This window comes from Drosophila suzukii, chromosome 3 (genome assembly GCF_043229965.1).
Source record: "Drosophila suzukii chromosome 3, CBGP_Dsuzu_IsoJpt1.0, whole genome shotgun sequence".
Lineage (NCBI taxonomy): Eukaryota > Metazoa > Arthropoda > Insecta > Diptera > Drosophilidae > Drosophila > Drosophila suzukii.
The window spans coordinates 12537737-12556308 of record NC_092082.1 but is presented as its reverse complement, the minus strand read 5'-3'; the positions used below and the strand labels follow the sequence as shown (position 1 = coordinate 12556308).

General features: G+C 39.0%; 2 protein-coding genes across 4 annotated transcripts in view; one reads left to right on the top strand and one right to left on the bottom strand.

The window, feature by feature from the left end:
- RhoGEF64C (Rho guanine nucleotide exchange factor at 64C) overlaps positions 1-18572 on the top strand; it is a 103483-nt gene that overhangs the window by 23883 nt on the left and 61028 nt on the right. For all 3 annotated transcript variants that reach the window (XM_070997071.1, XM_070997073.1, XM_070997072.1), the window contains exon 2: positions 5261-5312. The gene's annotated coding sequence lies outside the window, so the exon portion shown is untranslated. The remainder of the gene's footprint in view (positions 1-5260; positions 5313-18572) is intronic.
- Positions 16621-17904, bottom strand: LOC139353232 (uncharacterized). Its single transcript, XM_070996783.1, has 3 exons — positions 17753-17904; positions 16961-17680; positions 16621-16886 (listed from the first exon to the last, which is right to left on the bottom strand). Exons 1-3 carry the CDS (start codon positions 17853-17855, stop codon positions 16621-16623), a joined length of 1089 nt encoding a protein of 362 aa, XP_070852884.1. The 5' UTR covers positions 17856-17904.

Here is an 18572-nt window from a genome sequence, read left to right as displayed (position 1 = left end):
ATGCAGGGAAATTAAGGCAAATTACGAACTGAGAGGCAGGTACGGAAGCTGTTTGTTAATTACACTTAGGGATCATATTAAAGGAAAGCATTGTATGGAAAATAGTACATACACTGGGATCACTGTACCTAAATATATTTTGTGCAAGTAATATATTTGGTAAATTTTGTTTCAGGCAGATGTATAGGGAAAATATTTAGTATTTTAAACCTTTATAAGTAGAAATCATGTCTTGACTCTTTTTTCCAAAAACCCTACTCTTTTCGTATCATTCGTAAAGAGCAAAATCACTTGTCCGTCCAAGAGAACACGCTGTCCGTATAAGAAAAAGTTCTTCATTGACTGTGAAACATTATAATCTTCTGGCACTTTAAAATAATTTATATGCTTTTGACTAAACTTTCATTGAATAGAACTCTTCTCATGCCTAAACTTTTATGATTAATGTGAGATATCTCCCTTGAAGGTTGTCCGTTCACCGGAGAACCCACGTTACCGTGTCTTTCGAACCATCTGCCCAGTTCTCCAGCCTTGGATCAGCTCCTCCAGTGGCTGGCTGCGTATTGGATTACCCTGGATGCTGGCCTTGTCCGGGGGAATGGCATTATAACTGAGCCATGCAATTTGCATAGCTGCAATGGAACCACTCTGCCTTTAAAGTTGTGGTGGGATGATAATGGGCGGGGGGTCACGGGCATATAAATCAATCGAAATGGGAAGCTGTATTCTATATTTCATTTCATTCCATCAACATGTCGGCATGGCTCCATGGCTACTGCTCCTGTTGGTTTTTCCGGGATGTTGAGTCACACAATCCGCGAAAGTCCTGCAGCAGGAGCTTACAACAACATTCGGTGGGGCTTTTGTCGCCTTTTGTTGGGTCCTCAAATTGCTGCCAATTTGTTTGTGGCTAGCTACCATTTTGGTCGTTTCTTTCCTTCGCTGCCTCGTTTTTATTTCCCAGCCCAGCGCATTGTCCATCTATGGGTAACCATGGTTTTGGGTTGGGTTTATTTTTTGTGGCCCCCCTGGCATGGCATTGCATTTTGTATTTCGCATGTATTTTCCGGGAAAGGGAATGGGTCGCAGTCTGGAACTGTGAGTCTGGGTCCCGGCTGTCGCTGCCGTTGTCATTTGAGGTCAGTTTAAATGGTTTCCTGTCAGTTGCGGTCTTCGGTTTACCAGAAACGGGCAACAGCAGCAATGCCGGCCATCATTTTGCATACGTCGCACAATATTCAATAAAGTATTCATTCATATTTCTGCAGGGATTCGTTTTGTACTTTTTTCTGTTGACTGCTTACTGCTGTCTCTGGCAATAACTCTTCAAGTTATCGCTCTTTCTATGTCTTTATATTTTGTTTATCTTTTTTTCATTTTGGCCGTTTAACTTTTCCAACCCATTGCTATTCTGTTGCAATTGCTGAATTTAGCCTTGCTGCGCGCTCCAGTTGCAAGTAATGGCCTCCAAAAAATGTGCAAATAAAAGAATCGCTTTGCTATGCTGCATAATTAAGCGCATTTTCTTCAGGCATGAAAATGAACACCTCAAGGTGTCGTACGGAAAATGCATTGAATTCAATACGACAGCTACGAAATGAGATTGTGGCAACGTGGCGTTGCAGTTGCAGTTGCTGTTGCTGTTGCAGTTGCCTTAGCTCATTTACGTTTTATTTTATGCCACAAATACCACAAGAATTGCAACACACAGCCAGTCGGTCGGTGACTATGACTGACTGGCTGACTGACTGGCGTCGACGAATGTGACACCATGGGTTAGCTCGAGTGGAAATGCAGCAGCAACAGCAGCAACATCAACAGCAGCAACATCAGAAGCCCTATGCATTTGCCACGCTGTTTCTTTCTTGGTTAGTCTCTTATTTTTCTTGTGTTTTTGGGGCCAAGCACTTGAACATGATAGGAGCTTAGCCGAGTCAGCCAAGCCAAGCGGAGTTTTGTGGCAGCCAAGCACGTAAGTGGCACATGCGCGGCGTAAAATTGCAAATGCCACAAGCAGCAGCAAATGCAACTGCGTTAATAATACGACTGTCTAGCTGGAGAACCAAAACCAGAGTCATAGTCACAGTCTCTACCTGGCACACACACACCTCGTCCTTTGGCGTCCCATGCGGCGTATGCGTAATGTTGCCTGGACAGCTGACATGACCACCTCCTTTCCGCTTGTTACTGCATCCGAATCGGCTTTTTTGGGGTCATGGGACCTCAATTCGGTTGTGGAAGAGAGGACAGATGGTCAATTTTGATTGATGGCCAAACAATTAAGCAATTGATGGTTTACTTTTCATTGATTTCAAAAGTGGGTCATTAAAAGGAAAAGAATTGTAGGTAATGCATTACAATAAGAGGGATTCTAAAATATTGAGTCTGATTTTATGGAAATGTTTTATCTATTGGACTTATGAAAAACATTTTGTAATAAATAAGGGCCTAATAATACAGGGCCTAATAATACAGGGCCTAAAGTTATCTAAGAAACTATATTGCCTCTCTTGAGGCTGATGTATCTTCAATGTTAAAATACGATATATATTAGAAAATATCCATTAGGCATAGGTTTTTTATTATATAGAATGATAATTTCCCATAATGTAATCTTATAAAGCTTCTGTTCTGAATAATCTTACCCAACAATATTATTCGTTGAAGGTATAGGCAACTATGCCCTCCAAATTACCATTCATCACGGCACTCTTATTAATCAATATGGCCTTCCTGGCCGCGTTCAACGCTAATGTACCAATTCGCAATGCCTGGCGTTGACAGTCGGAAAGCGAGTAGAATAGAATGGGGCCGGGCCAAGTCCTGTCCATAAACAGAATGACATGGCAGCCAATTAATGTCTACCATGTCACGGTTTTGCCGGGCTGCCCTCTTTGCCATATTCCATATTCCCTAACTTGGCTGCTAACGAACCTTGGACCGTCGTCATCATCGTCTTCTGTGCCAAATGGGCAATTTGTTGTCGTTTATATAAGGCGCATTCTGTGCATTTTCATTGTTATTATTGCGCCATCTCTTCTGGTCCCTTAGCCCCATCTCTTTCTCCTGCCAACTAGCTGTCTCTTTCTGTGGTTGCTGCTATCTTCTGTGCACTTCCTGGCCACACTGGTGTATATTAATTTTGATGCTGGGCCAGGGAAAAGTGCACATTTACATGCAGAGCGGCATTTGTAATTTGTGGACTCTTAGCCAAGTACCTCCAACCGGCACGCCCCCTTTTTTCTGAGTGGGAGTTGGTAGTAGGGGCCATGGTAGTTCGTAATTGAGTTCATGTCATGTGCTGTCGAAGTCTGTCTCGCTTTGGCCTCCCCCTCTTTTAATATTCTTTAGCCAAAAACAACCCAACCTCGCCAAAACTGCTGAGATTTGCACTTAAAAATATTGTAGCATATTATTTTTGTTGTTTCGAATTTTTGTTGGTAAAAAACAAGAGCAATCCAAAAATCTCTCGCGGGGCCAGCTTAGCCCTCGGCAGTCCGGGGGAAACTGAAAATTTCTATAAATCCGCACTTATTCCCCAAAACAATAAAACGCGCAACAATTGCGCCCATTCGCTCTTAAATATGCAACAGCAACAGCCCAGAGGTGCCGGGTTCAGAGGGGGGTTCAAAGGGGGGCCTTAAGCGGGGCAGCAACAACTACAGCCCATATTAGGAATGCCATAATTCAGCGGCAATGGCTGGGACGGCAGTCCTCGACTCGAGTCCCTGCAAAGCCCACTCTTGTAGTCATTTGCCTGGGACCTAGACAAAAGCAACAGCAGCAGCAGCGGCAACAGCAACACCAGAAACAGCAGCAACATCAGCGGTGGCAACTGCAACACAGTGGGCAGCAGCAACATACTGAGAAAAATCATCCAAATTGGCCATCATTTTAATGGGGTATCCTTTGAAAATAGTTCGTAAATGTGTCAAATTAAGAGTGCTTAAGAAACTAATAATGTTGCTTTAGTTATATTTGAATTATCAATTAGGAATTTACGTTTTTCTTAACATTAAAGTAAATAAATACTGAATTTTAAGTTTAACGCTCTTTTTGAGATGCTTGGTCCTTGTTTAGGGTATTATACTTACTTTAATGAAGATAAGTTATTTCTTAAGTGGACCGTGGGAAGTATTTTAACTTTACTTTAAACAAAAATAAACAACATATTTAAAAATAAAATATTATAAGGTATCCCAACTATATTAAACTATAATATACTCTTCTTTAAAATGGGATTAAATTATTTTGTATGCTAATTTGCCAGATATCATGGATTTTAATAGTATAAAAATATTATTATTTCAAATAGGAAAATATTTATAATAAAATATCGAAAGTAGTGAGTTGGATAGTTCCCACGGTTTTTCCCCATGTGTATTGGCTGCAGAATGTATGCCAGCAATTTAGACAACTTCGTTGGGGAGCGCAAGCTGGCTAAATTATCAAAAAATGGAAAAGCAAGAAACAAAAACAAAAGGAAGCGATAACTTGCATCGTTGTTGGACCCGCAGGGGCGGCGGCGAAGGGGGATCGAAAGGTGTAGGGGGTGGGGGAGTCATTTTCGGGGGCGTGGGCACACAAACACAATAAAACTTATTTACGAGTCACGACGGGGTGGATGCAGTGGCTCTGTAGCGTAGTTCATTGTAATGCACTTTAGAGGGGGTCACAGGGGCGTCCGGCGGCAAGGGGTGAACAAGATGCGCGCAAATGATATGCAAAAAAGGGGGCGAACATTTCGGTTAAAGGGTAAATGAGTGAGCAGCGTGAGGCGCATGAATGAAGGCGCCCCATCCCGAGGAAAATGCACTGGGGCTGGGAAAACCGGGGGAAAGCGGCGGAAAATGAAGGCGAAATGGCGACAGAGAGGCCAGGGTAATATAAATGAAGGCAACAAGGGGCAAGTCAGGGAGCAGAGCAATAATATAATAACAACAGACACGAGCAAGTGCAAAATCAGCACTGTGGAAAAATTTAACCAGAGGTTAAGGGTCTAAATATATATGTTTTATGGGAGATATAACTTTAAAGGTATAGTATCTTAAAGGTAGTTATTAAGAGTATTTGTACTAAATTTTGTGCTAAATGACGACCCATTTAACTAAGTGTAGTTACCATAGGTTATATCTTCTATAAATACTTTATTAATATTTAGAAAATATTATATCTTTGTTTTTACACCCACAATATATGGACCACCTTCTTTATAACAATCCCAACTTATGACAAATCCTCTTTTCCTTTTCCATTTCAGTTGCCCAGCGAAGAGAATCGGAACTCACTCAGCAGCCATTTCCATCTGCAAGGTAAGCTTGGTCCCTTGTATCCGCTGGTAATGAGTCCGGCCACGCCTCTTTAAGTTTTAATAAGCGCGCCCATTACGCATACGCCCCATTAGCGTGCGCAACATGCGTTCAGCGGCTCAATTTTTGTTCAGTGCACACGGTGCAAGTAGGTCCAAAGGGATTGCCATAAGATGGTGGGGAATCGGGGGACTTCGAGAGTGGGAGTTGTGTCCTCGTCACAGTACGTAAAGTTCTCAGTAGTCAGTGAAATTGCTGCGCGCCTTGTTTATTGTTGTTGCTACTCGGCTGCTTTGTGATGCCAAAAGTGTTGGCCACTTGGCTATTTTCTTTGGATGTGTGGCTAATTTTGAAAGGGAAAATCTAGCCAACTTTTCATTTTTATGCAGTTTTTCTACAACCATTAAGTTTATTGCAAATTTTAAAGAAATATCTCTCTTAAACCAAATCATATCAGATAAAATATTAAATAATATACTAGGGCTAAAAAAAATGTATTCAGATACAATTTGTGAAGATTCATATTGATAGCAGTAGATAAACTAACAAAATATACTTTAATCATTAGTTAAAAAAGAAAATTGTCGCAGATATCCCTCTTTTATGTAGTTGGAAAAATATGCGTAGCTATTTTTATCAATGTATACTGATTGATTTGGCAACTCTGGCTGCCAGAGTTACTGCTCCTGTATATGATGTTCCTGTATTGGCTGCTCCTGCAGTCTGGAGAAGGCTGCCTTTATTACGGCACTGTTTTGTCGACTCATGCTGCATGGAAATTGCAGCACCACCGTTCCATCCTTGCATCTACTGCCGTGTTTCTGCCCCCTGGGCTTCCCATATTTATGGCCGGCAATACTTTGTGCGATTATTTATTCGTTTCTTTGTTTGCTGGCTCGGTGGGTCGAGAAACCATATGAGCGGCCGGTCGCGACTGCACATGCAAATTGGCACCGGGCGGGTGCCAAGGCTCATTAAAATGTACGGTGCACCAAAAAAAAAGAGAAGAAAAGTTGCAGAAGCTGTGAAAAGTGGCAAGAATGAAAAAGAAAAGCAAACAATATGCACATCCAGCGAAGGACGCCGGCAAGGACATCGTCATCTTGTGCGAACGGGGGGTAATCGTGCGTGTAATAAACGATAATCCATTATATATCAATTTTTATCGCACCCAAAGTCGGGCTAAGAGCATTGACGCCATACTTTACGGCTCCGTCTTGGGGGCGAAAGTTGAGTGGCCATGCTTAAAGAGGGCATGGTCCTTAAATTAAGTGCCTTCCTGCTGACATCTTTATATGGTCTTCTTAGTGGCCACGGACGATTGATTCTGACTTGGTCTTAATGCCACCAAATAAGCTTAGCCAGCTTAGTCATTAGGTTTCCGCTTTAATACTTAGGTTGGTAAGCTAATATGGAATTGTGTATAAGTGAAATGATTGGGAAAAATACACAAGTTGATTAATGTCTTGTGACAAAAGTTATGTCTAAAAATAAAATATTACCGAATTTGCTTGGGTCATTGACCTATCTATTTTGACATTTTTAAAAGATGTTATAAAAATCCATAAAACGTTACATTGTAAATTATTTGTTGATATATATTAAAATATTTGTGACTAGACTTTAAAAAACTATTAAAAAACCATTCTTATAACTCTTTATTTTCCACATCTTTTAACCAACCAAGACGATAATTATAAATTAACCTCCTTTTCGAAGCATGACTTCCTTCCTAGTTTCTTCAGTAAATTACTCGTAATACCTCTAGTACTCGTTAGCCTCCAATCAGAGATATAGTACTAAAAAAAAATGAATCGGTGACCACATGAACCTGCTGATGACCGCAGAACGAAAAACTGTAACAAACTGAAATCAGTTTAACTGTAATGCGTCACGCCAAATCGTAGTTACCATTTTGGGTTCGAGTTTGGGCCAGAACTTTTGACAGTAACTGTAAACACTAAGCATGTTTTTTTTGTTTCCTATTTCACCGGCTACTAATTAGCTGCCGCAAAATTGACGCATCATCATTCCGCTCATCATTGAGGGCAAAACTCGATACCTACAAGGGAACCCATATATATGAAGTATATATCGGTCGTCATTATAGCGCCTAGCTGTGGGTCCCCCGCAATTCCCCCATTTCGCCCACTCACTGGTTTTTGGCTGTGGCTAGCGGGCCGTGGTTAATTAGGAAGCAATATTTAACGTTAATGCGAAATAAATCGCAGCCGAGTAGAAAAAGTCGATGGCGATGCCCGAGAAGAAGTCTCTCACTTAATTATGTTGACGTTTATGCCGGCATCTGCCATCAGACACCCACACAATATGAACCGAGGGGATGGAGCGCCGGGGGGTTCCCCAGTTGTATTGGTGGCGAGAACCCAGCAGATCCCCAGCGGTAATCATTATTAATGATGACTTTTAGTTTACAAGCTAATTATTTGTTACTGTTACTTCCACGGCCACTGGAAAAGAAGTGCGGGGGCGGAAATGTTCTGAGCATTCGCGGGTTCTACACTCACAACTAAAAAATGTCAGTACTTTTAGTAATCCTATTAACTGGAAAATATTTTCCTAAAAATAGTAGAGGTTTAATAGGGATATTTTTTAGAGTTCAGTACCCCAATTTTTACTAAAAGTAAGATACTTCAAAATACATTACATGCACATTTATATATTTTAAAACTTAAGTATTAAGTATTAAAATATTTTTAAGCCTTAGTGTATAAATATATATATATGATTTCCAATCTGTCATTTAAAATTGTTAAAAACTTGATGATTTATTTTTATAAAATTCTGATATTATTCCAATTTTAAGATTTTTATAGGCATTAGCCTCTTTAAGATTACCTCTTTAATTTTTTCAAGTGCCAACTTGGCTGATTCTCAAATTTTCTGCTTTCGGCGCCTTTCCCTTTGATATCGTGGTCGTAATTAATTTATTATATAGCCTGGCAGCGCTCCGCTTTTTGTTGGGGCTCTTATTAATTACCATTTGGTGTGTGAAATTTTCGCATATTATGTTCGTCAGCACAGAGGCCAAAAGATTGTGTAAGCCGACAGTATTGAAATTGTTAGCCCCAACGATCTTTGATCTAAAATGGTAATCTAAACGGTTTCAAAATGCAAATTTAAGCTGCTTAAAGAAATATGACCGGTGGTTAAAAAAAAGGCAACAAAGAAGTCAGAAGTCGAGCGAACTGTATGTGTTTGTATGTAAATCAATCGCAACGCCCACAGTACAAAATAAATTAGCAGACATCAGCGAATCGGGCTAACAATGAATGGATTTGGAAATCAATTCGAAAATTGGGTCACTAGAATTGCGCAGACGCGGCGGAAGTTGAGTTTGGCCGAGATTGGTGGATTTTGGAGAGTGATGGGCTTAGTGGAACGAATGGGAGATATAAATTTAGCTAATGTTTCCTTTATTCAATGATCTAGTTGGATTCGGAATCGTTGAGCGGAAAGATAAAATCAGATAAGCAGCGACCTGGTTTTTATCGAAACTTTGTGAAATGCCAGCATTGAAGATTAAAATAAAGTTAAATTCTAAGCCAAAACAAGATTTAAAGTATAGAAAGATATATATTTTGACTTTCTCAATTATAGTTCATACAAAGCTCTGTCAATATAATATGATCCCAAAACAAAGAATTTAATACCTACAGTACATTAAATTAAATAAAAATCCGAGCACTCACCGTTATGAATAAATCAACGTGCAATGAACCAAAGCGAATGAGTTGACGTGTTATGTGCACAGCAGTAATTATGAAAATTTGCATTAATTCTCTGGCTGGCAAAAAGCCAACTTTGATGACGTTCGTTGGCAGACAATGGTGTCAACTGTGACGAAATTGTTTTCATGATTTGTTGTGGTCTTGCGTTTCAAAATTACGCAAACGATCGCACGACGACAGCCAAATAAAGAAAAAATCAACAGAAATGTCTGCAAAGTGCGTGGGAAGCGGTTAACACGACATCGAGAAGGCGAAACAATGGCTCGAAGCCCAAACAGTAGCAACAAAAAATATATAAACAATGATTACCAAATAACAACAATAAGGGAAACAATGCAAGATGACGACAAATTAGATGCAGCAAAGGTAAAATTAAATAAAAATGCAATTAAAATGCACAGCATTTTCTGCAGCGAAAAAGGGGGAGGTGGCTCACGTTGGGAATAATTAAAACAATTTTCCCGCTCTCCGTGTGTGTGTGTGTGTGAGCCATAAAACAAAAGCGAAAGTGTTGAAATATTTATGCACAAAATGAACAGAAAAAGTGGGCAGTGCAAAAGGTAGCGGCGACAAGTGTCTCCAGCAATATATAGTGCGATATAGTGATAGCCGACCAACAACAAGTCGAATTTTAATTCGCATTTTTAATGGCAACACAGGCGACTCTCAGGGGAGTGGATTGAACAGTTTGGCCAACTTGTTTGGTTAAACGAATCTAGTGAATATTTTCTAGTTACGACTTTTCGAGTGGGACATTAAATAAAAGTTGCACTTTGGAGTTTATGGCTATGGATTAAATGGAGTTTTAATTTTATGGTTCTTAAGTCTTATGAATTTTTAATATCAGTGAGCTATAATTGAAGAACAGCTATATTTTTGGGTACAAAGAGCATGCTGACATAGTACTCCTAATTGACTGTTTTACTTAATAAATTTTTTATTTAACTTGCAAATATAAGAATCATGCGTTATATTAAAATCTTTTTTGTATTTTCTGCACCAACCTATGATACCAATTAATTCCTTAAAAAATTGTTGCCCAAATTTCCTTAGTCTTAAAATGTGTTATAGGTTGTAACCTAATTTAATATAATGCCATTAAGATCTTTGCTGAAAAATTGGTACTATTATTAAATCAAGAATACGGATGGATCTTTAAAACATATGACAAATACTTGCTATACTAGAGATACATGATTTAAGAAATACAAATTTTAAAAACAATTTAAAATTCTTAAATTAATCCTTGCTGATTCGAACAAAGGTAATGCATAAGTTTACAACTTTAGAAGTAACCCTCGCCATATGCATTTGTATTTTAAACGATGCACGAAATGTGTGACTAATTCCTGCCGTTGTGCCCCTGTGCTTTGTTTTTGCCCATTGTTGGACGATGTTGCTGGTGTGTCGCTGGTGTTGCTGCTGTGTCGTTGGTGTTGCTGGCGTGCTGTGGTTGCTGCTGCTGCTGTATGCTGTTACTATGCATCACGACGCATGCGCCACTGGCGGCGTTGTTTTGCTTTTGCCTGTCTGCCGAGCGTCTGCCTCACTGGTTGTTGTTGTTTTGCCTGTGCCGTTTCAGCTGCCTTTTTCGAGGTAATTAAAATGGAAATTGCATTCGCACTCGCAGTTGTTGGCCAGGCGAGGGGCGAGTGAACAATACACGAGTGCTGCACGTCCGCTGCCACAGTTAAATGCGCTAATAACTTTATTCAGTCGTTGTCGTTCGGTGTGCGTTGTTTGCATAGTTGCTCTGGCTTTTTAGCTGCTTTTGCTATTGCTGCTGTAACTGAATGGCATTGCAACATTTTGGCTCAGATTGCTATCGGGCAGAAGCGACTGCAAGACAATCGCACGGAAATGGCAAATGATGTTGTTACCAATTCCATTTGTTGTTACTTCAATGCTCCCGATTGTCTGCTGTCTGTTGGCAACTGATTTTTTTATGTCCCAGCAGCTAGCATTCAAAGTTCAAGCGTGTGAAGGGCAAACAATAAAACCCAAAAAACAACCTAACCAAACTGGCAAAATCCAAACATCCAAGTAACCGTATTTTCACGCAGACTTAATTTAATTTTCATGTGACCATAAAAAAGAGTGAGTTGGATTTGCCCGCCATTTGTTTTCGAATCCCGGACTCAAAGTTTTTTATGTGCAAATCGAAATGTCAATTAGCGTTAACCTTAATTTACATGTCCGTCTTTATGCAACCGAATCGATTCGGGTCACGGGTAAGATGGGAAGTGTTTAAATTAAGTATCTCAGATTTAACCAAAAGAAACGTTATTGTACAAACATATATTTTAAAGAAGGCTCTGATATTTTACTATTAAATATTTTAAGGAGTTTTTAATATTCTTAGGGCAGTTGTTTTTAGCTTTAAGTAGGATTTAAGCTATATACTGTCTAGAAAAAAGGGTCTAGAAATATATAAAAAAAAGGTATTTCATGTATGTGCTTTTTTCTGTGAAACCCATCTATCCCATCTTTAGTTTTCTACCATATTCCCTTCAATCCGCTGGTGACAGGCCACAATTGTTAACGGTTATGGGCAAAAACACATGTCGAACTGTGGCCATAAAAGCGAATCTCGCTGAACGGCCACAAATTGGCAATAGCCCCGCCGACAAGCTGGAAATTATTTATTAATAAACACAATAACAAGCGGAGAAGATACGGCCGAGCCATAATAAATAGAAAACGCACGGAATGCCAATTAAAATTCAAGCCACATCGCCGCCTAATGTCATAATTATGAGCCAACTAAAGAGATTTACGTATATTTTGTTTCACAAAACTTTTTTGGCCCGGTGCTGCCTTCTGCTCTTGGTTAAATTTGTTATTAATATTGTTTTTGTTGGGCTGCTGGTGCTGCTGGTTTTTTGGTCCCTGTGCGTGTGAACGGAAAAGTTGCCCACTGGCATCGATTATGCAGGAACAGGAAGTGGCACGCTCGGCTCCTGAATATATAGTGTGTTTAATATATATATTTAGCAGACAGTTGACACGTCAACTTCTCGGCGTGTTAACGAACAAATCCATCTTGGCGGGGAACCAAAAAAAAAATGGTCATAATTAAAGCATCATGCCACCAGTCAGCCGTCACCGTTCACCAGTCACGAGTCACGTAACAGAAATAGCTAATTTAATTTGCGATTTAGCCCGGCCATAAAGTTCCACACAGCAAATTAATAATATTCAAAAAGTCGCAAAAAAGATGAAAGAAAAAATTTAGCGAGTGGGGGAAAAAGTTTTACTTTAATTGTGGCAATAATTGACGAACACTGAATTCAATTAATCAATTACTCAAATGTTGTTAAAAGCCAGCCATTTGGAATACGATTCACAAAAAGCGAGCTAATTGTTTGCGGATTCTAAAGTAAATTGTTCAATCGATGCTTGAATGCTCTCAGTTTTTGGGATTGTATCGGAAGAGAGCTTTGTTTGATAACATTTTAATTCATATATAGCTTTAAGAACAAAATTGGAAACTGGGAATTATATAAAGTTATGCAGAGGTATTTATAAAAGATTTTTAGACTCTAACTTTATTTAAATGTATTTTTAGATCTTTGAAGTTAAAAAGTTTCTTAATAAAAATATTTTATTGTCAAAATTTAATTTTATTAGATGGGAGTTAATTAAATTTTTAGAACCAGCTTTCAATAAAATTTTATAAATGTGCTAAGTTTAACTTTTGCCAATGTTAATTGGTCATTCATGTATATTCTATAATAACAAAAAAATATAATACTTGTAGGCTTTATAAATCTCTAGGAATATCACTTAATGAGGAAAATATCTTTATTGCACATTATCTTTTATAAAATATCATAGGCTAGTTCGAAAAATATTTTTGAAGACTTTTAAAGATTTTAAAATTGTTTCCTTCATTTTAATAAGGCCATTGATTGAGTCATACTTTGCCGTTAAGTCACATACTTTTCTTTCCCCAAAGGACATGGATTTTCCATAATTTGCTGCCTACTTTTAAGGGCTTAAATAATTGCGACCCTTCGAACTGCGTTTAAATTTAATGCGAAGTATTGTGCTGGTTGATCTGTGCGTAATCTGTCCAGGAAGCAAGCTGCCTGAGCGTTGACCTGAGGTTTATTATTCCGCTGCCTCGGTCACTGTTTCCCTCACCTGACCTTTCCCCGTCACACAAACACAAACACACACCCACGCACACCGACGGAAATTTAATCAAATGAAAGCTAGAGGCAATTATCCTTTAAACACAATTAATTAATCACGCAAACAAACACACGCTCACCGGGTTATTTACACATATAGTATTTTGTTATTTCGAGCGTAAAGTGCAACGATTTTTCCTGTGCCCCATATCTTATTTGTTTGTGTGCGTGTGTGTTTGGGCGCCACAATATTAACATATCCTGCGTGTTTAAGTTACGCATAAAATTATATCCTGATTGAATTGCCCGGCCGGGAAAGTCTGGTGCCCAGCGTCCATGGCCACATAAAATATGCGATTTTCAATAAAGTTGCCATCAGCATGTTTGGGCCGGGAACTGGAGTAAAATCGGGGAAAGGGGACAGGATCCTTGGCAATGTCGCCGCGTTAAAATGCGCACCCACGCACATAAATCACGTGCGTGAATCTCTGTGAATGTGTTGGTAACGGGGTGGGTAGGGTGAAAAAAGGAGGGTCGCAGGGTCATGGCAACTGTTGGCAAACGGAAAATCACGAGAAGCCGGCCGCTCCTGCTCACATATTTACACAGAGAAAAATTTATACACTGATGCATTGCAGGATATTCGGAATAAAAAAGATCTCTTAGACCACAAACACCAAAAAATATGATATTACTTAAATGGTTCCAGAATTGATTAGTTAAAAATTAAAGTAAAAAATATAAAAATAAAAAAAAATAATAAAACAAATCTTTAAAACATTTTAATGGCGATCCTACAATATGTAGTTCACTTCAAAATGGGAAAAGATAACTTAATAAAATATTTAATGGGTTTTGAGAGTTATATAAAATTAAATTACATTTGTTGTGTTTTCATTGAATTACAAAGAATAGTAAGGAACATAATATTTAATAAATTTTTGAAGTTATTGGTTTTTTTAAACGTCATCCATCAATTTTTTTTAAATTTAAATATTACCATATTGCTTATTTCCATCTCTAAATCTGTTAAAACTTTAAAGTCACAGATTATTAACTTTAAAGTAATATTGGGAAATTTAAAAGACAAATCTTTATATTTTTTCTCAGTGTAGTTGTACGAGTTAACGGCCTATCGGCTGCACTGCATCCGCCTGGACATGGGCCATTGTTGGTCTTCCCTTTGTTGGTGTTGCTGCCGTTTGGGCCTCGGACGCTATTGTTGTTGCTATTGGGCACACGTGTCAATGGCAGCGCGAGCACATTTTCACTGTCGTGTTTAATTAGAGTGCTGCCCCGAAGGTGCATCCATCCATTTCCCAACCCGCTTTTCCGCCGCATGTGCCACCTAATGCCATTGTGAAGCCCCGTGCTTAGGCCCTGTCGTTTGGGCCAACTGGAGATTGGGAGTCAAGTGGAATCTGCATCCGTGCACTGTGTGCAGGGGAGAACTTTAAGGTGTTAATGACACTCGATTGATAAATGGTCACATGAACTAAATAAGTAGTTGAGTGGTATACTTATTATGATGAGATAATTAATATCTCATTATCTTCTGTGAAGAGGTGTATAACTATTTAATAGACACTTAAACTTTTTAAAAGGATTGAATGCAAAGAAGTATTTTCTGAAAAGCAATAACCAGGAATTTATTAAACACAGAAATATTAAAATACCTGTTCAAACGTAAAGCTATTTATATTCTTTAATTTTAAAACTCGGCTAAACCTATATCAATAATAAATATCAACGAACTTTTAGAAACTCCATTTAATTTTAGCTATTTGCCAACATCAATTTATTTTCCACCATGGCTATGTTAGATAAATCTAAATATTTATGGCCATACTTATATACATTTGGTGTGCTAATACAAATTTATATTTTATCAATGTATGTTTTTGTTCTAATATTTTAAACCGCTTATAACTGGAAATTCATAAATTAACACTATTTAAAAAGTGACTTTAAGCTGTTATTTATGTATAGCTTTTAACAGCCCCTTTGTTTTTGACGCCTGGCCATCCTTTGACTGCCTTTGACTCATAAGTTTCACCTGTCGCAATAACCTTTTGGCATTTGCCCCGCCCCCACAATATGCAACCTGACACGTGATTGCTCAGCAATTAGCGCAGGTCTCCACCTGTTTTCCACCTGCCTTTCCCAACAGCCTTTCCCTTTTCCCTCGATTGCACTGGATGGTTTAACATTTTCCCCATTGCGTGCCATATTATTTAGTTAGGCAAAAGTGAATAACCGCTGGTGGGGGAGTGCATAAATTAGGAGCACTAAAAAAAAATAAAAGAAAGAAAAGTAAACTCTCAACAAATTGAACGATTTGTTTGGCCCAACGCCTCGTTTGTTGCTCATACGCCGCGGGGACCAGCATTTTTTGGACCGCTTTAAAGTGCAATGGTTTTTAACTTTTCCCCGGGTTTTTTGTCTGCACATTTCTTATCATCTAAGGCCCATAAAGGTGTCATGGGCCTGGGCCGGCGTTTATGGGCGCTTAAAGTCAATCCCGGCCAAGAGGCGAGATGGGAAAACTGGAGAGGATGGCTGATGGCTGATGGCTGCTGGCGGATGGGAAACCAACGCACATTGCGATCCCAGCCAGTCAGTCGAACGAGAGCTGCCAATCGTTGACATTGCAGGCCGGTCTTTAACCGAGGGCCTGCAAAATGGCAAAACGGCAGAAAGACTGGGCCCATGGAACGAAAACGACTCGCATGTCGCCCTGTCATATGCGCAAATTAGTCGTTAGCCGGAGCTTTTGGTTTGCTTTGGTTTGGGCCACGAGTGGAGTTGGACTCCTCAGTCTTTCAGTCTTTTAGTCTTTTAGTCTTTCGGTCTTGAAGCTGCGGTGCGAGTTTAATGACTTTGGCGTTAGACGGCGCTGCGATGGCGCTGATGAGGCGCATGATAATGGCCCCTGATGGGCCGCGTTCTTGTCAAAGTCGAGAACGTTCTGCTCTGTTCTCGTTGGCAACGGCAAATGTCAGGCAAAAGTTTGCCACTGAGCCAAATGTGCTACTCTTATGCACTCCAATGCACTTCGGCACACATGCACTGCAGAAAAAAGAGTTTAAGAAACTACAGGCCAACTTTTATACCACCATCTGCCATCCAAAAAAGTTCAAGTCGTAATGACTTTGAGTTATAGAATATATGTGGTGTGGTAATACTACAGGGTCTTTAAAAAAGTAAAGTTTTTAAAAGACAGAACTTAGGGCTTAATAAATATTTTGGAATTTTTTACTTCTTTATCATCAAGTTATGTATATTTCAAATATTGCGATTCAATATATCATAGATGAATAATTAGTTAAATCTTACGGCGAAAGAAAAAATTGCAAAGCATATAATCAAACAAACTATGTATTGTATAAGGTTCATATTAAGAGTATATTATATTCCATTTTGGTTCTATTGCAAATGCCAGTATGGGTGATTGGGATTAGTGCAGGCATCCGAAGGTACGTTCGGAATCAGAAACATTCGATAGCTTCTGAATTGATGTTGGGAAGTCATCAATCTTACTGAAATCATAAAACCCGTCGGTCGGCGCGAAGTTGGTAACCCTCCATAACCAACTAAGATCGTCCAAATGACGTAATGGTCTTGATTTTCTCGCAGAAGTGCTCGGGTCTCCTCTTCGAGGTCAAACCAACAAAAAGTATCTTGTAAACTACCTGTAATAATAACACCCTCTAATCAGTAATGTCCTGTTCTGAAAGTCTAAATAAATAAGTTACGAGTAATGTACCTCTAATTGACGCCGCACGATTTACTGATGGACTTTGTGGAACGAAGTTCCATGGTAGACTAGGCCCTCCTAGAGAGTCCGCCAAAAGATGACCGCGTTCATCATTGGTATTTCGATCACCTTCGTGATACCAATCCATTTCTTGCATACGCTCTGTAATCGCTGGATGTATAGATGATGCTCGTAGATTTTGTGCCGTGTTATCATACGTCAGATTAGCTCGGATCGTGACGGTCAAGTCAATGGGTTGTGGGTGATTTTGGTTGGCTGGAGCTCTTATCGTGGTATAATCAAGAACTGCGTGTCTATTATCATTCGACACGTCAGTGGTTACGGCTTCTGGCCTACCGCGTAGTTCGGCAGCTAATTCTTCTATCCTATTAAAATAGTTTCGCCCGGCGGCGGTTAATTCGGGTAGGGGGCAATTGAAATTACTGGGTCTTAGCTGTCTTTTATGGCGATTCACTTTGGGGCTGCACAATTTATTTTTATCGTCGAATTTCTCATAAAAACTATTCATCAGTCCATTTACCCTCGCAAGCGATTCACGAACACTTCGTTGAGATGGCGGTATTCCGGGTTTATCGCTAATATTGTCTATCATTGCATTTTCGACAGCAATAGCCCCTATAGCTATTGCTATTAAACCACCGAAAATAAGAGGAAGTACTCTCTTGTGTCGAACTGCTTTTCGATTATAACTCGGCGCTAACATATCGCCTATATAGTGATTAGAAATATATATGTATGTTATATTATAGTCGTTAGTCTTGAGAATGTTTTTTTACTTACCCCTGAGACTTGAAATTGGTAACCCATCTTCGACCTGATCGGGCAGGCTACACAACACCCCTACAGAAAAACATAGACCCACGAAAAGAACAATCAACTTCATATTGAAAGAAATTAATGAATTAAAAAAGAACTTTTCTCTGCGAAGTCTTATATGGAAATAGAATATTTATAATGTGGATGCTAGCTTATATAGTAGGCAGGCTGCCCTGCCACCGTCACAATCGACTTCGTGATGATTAAGCGCTTGTTGCGCTAGTTACGCATAATTCATTAATTGTATTTGTGGGATCGGACAATGACCTTAAAAAATGAGTCGGATAGATAAGGCAATTCCCGCGAAAACATATAAATTAATAATTTCGTAGAAAAATATATAAACATTTATTATACAGCCTGCCTATGCTTTGATTGTACTTCAGTTTTTCGTCTCATTTTCAATTTCAATTTATTTTACACAAATGAAGATCAAGTTCTTCTGTACTTTCTAGTTATTTTGAAGATTTCTCGCGGTGATTTCAATGTCGAATACAATGTTAACGAACAATTGGACAGGTCTGGACAATTCCATAAAATGATATATTTTGATATAGATAAACTAAAGAAATGAGACCGTTTTCAAGCCAAAATACACGATATCCGTGTGAATTTTGGGATGTCGGAATTTTGGTCGATCGAAGAATAGCGTCTAAGAATTGACCGTGAATGTTGGAAAATAATTGGCTTTTAAAACACACTACAATATATAGATTTCTAAGTTCATGTTCAATTCTAAAATATCTAAATAAAATTTTTTCTCATAATTATCAAACTGATTTTC

Coding starts and splice junctions, on each gene's coding strand:
- LOC139353232 (XM_070996783.1), bottom strand. CDS start 17,855: ATGAAGTTGATTGTTCTTTTCGTGGGTCTATGTTTTTCTGTAGGGGTG. Junction 17,681..17,752: donor ACCAATTTCAAGTCTCAGGG/GTAAGTAAAAAA, acceptor ATCACTATATAG/GCGATATGTTAGCGCCGAGT. Junction 16,887..16,960: donor TCGTGCGGCGTCAATTAGAG/GTACATTACTCG, acceptor TTATTATTACAG/GTAGTTTACAAGATACTTTT.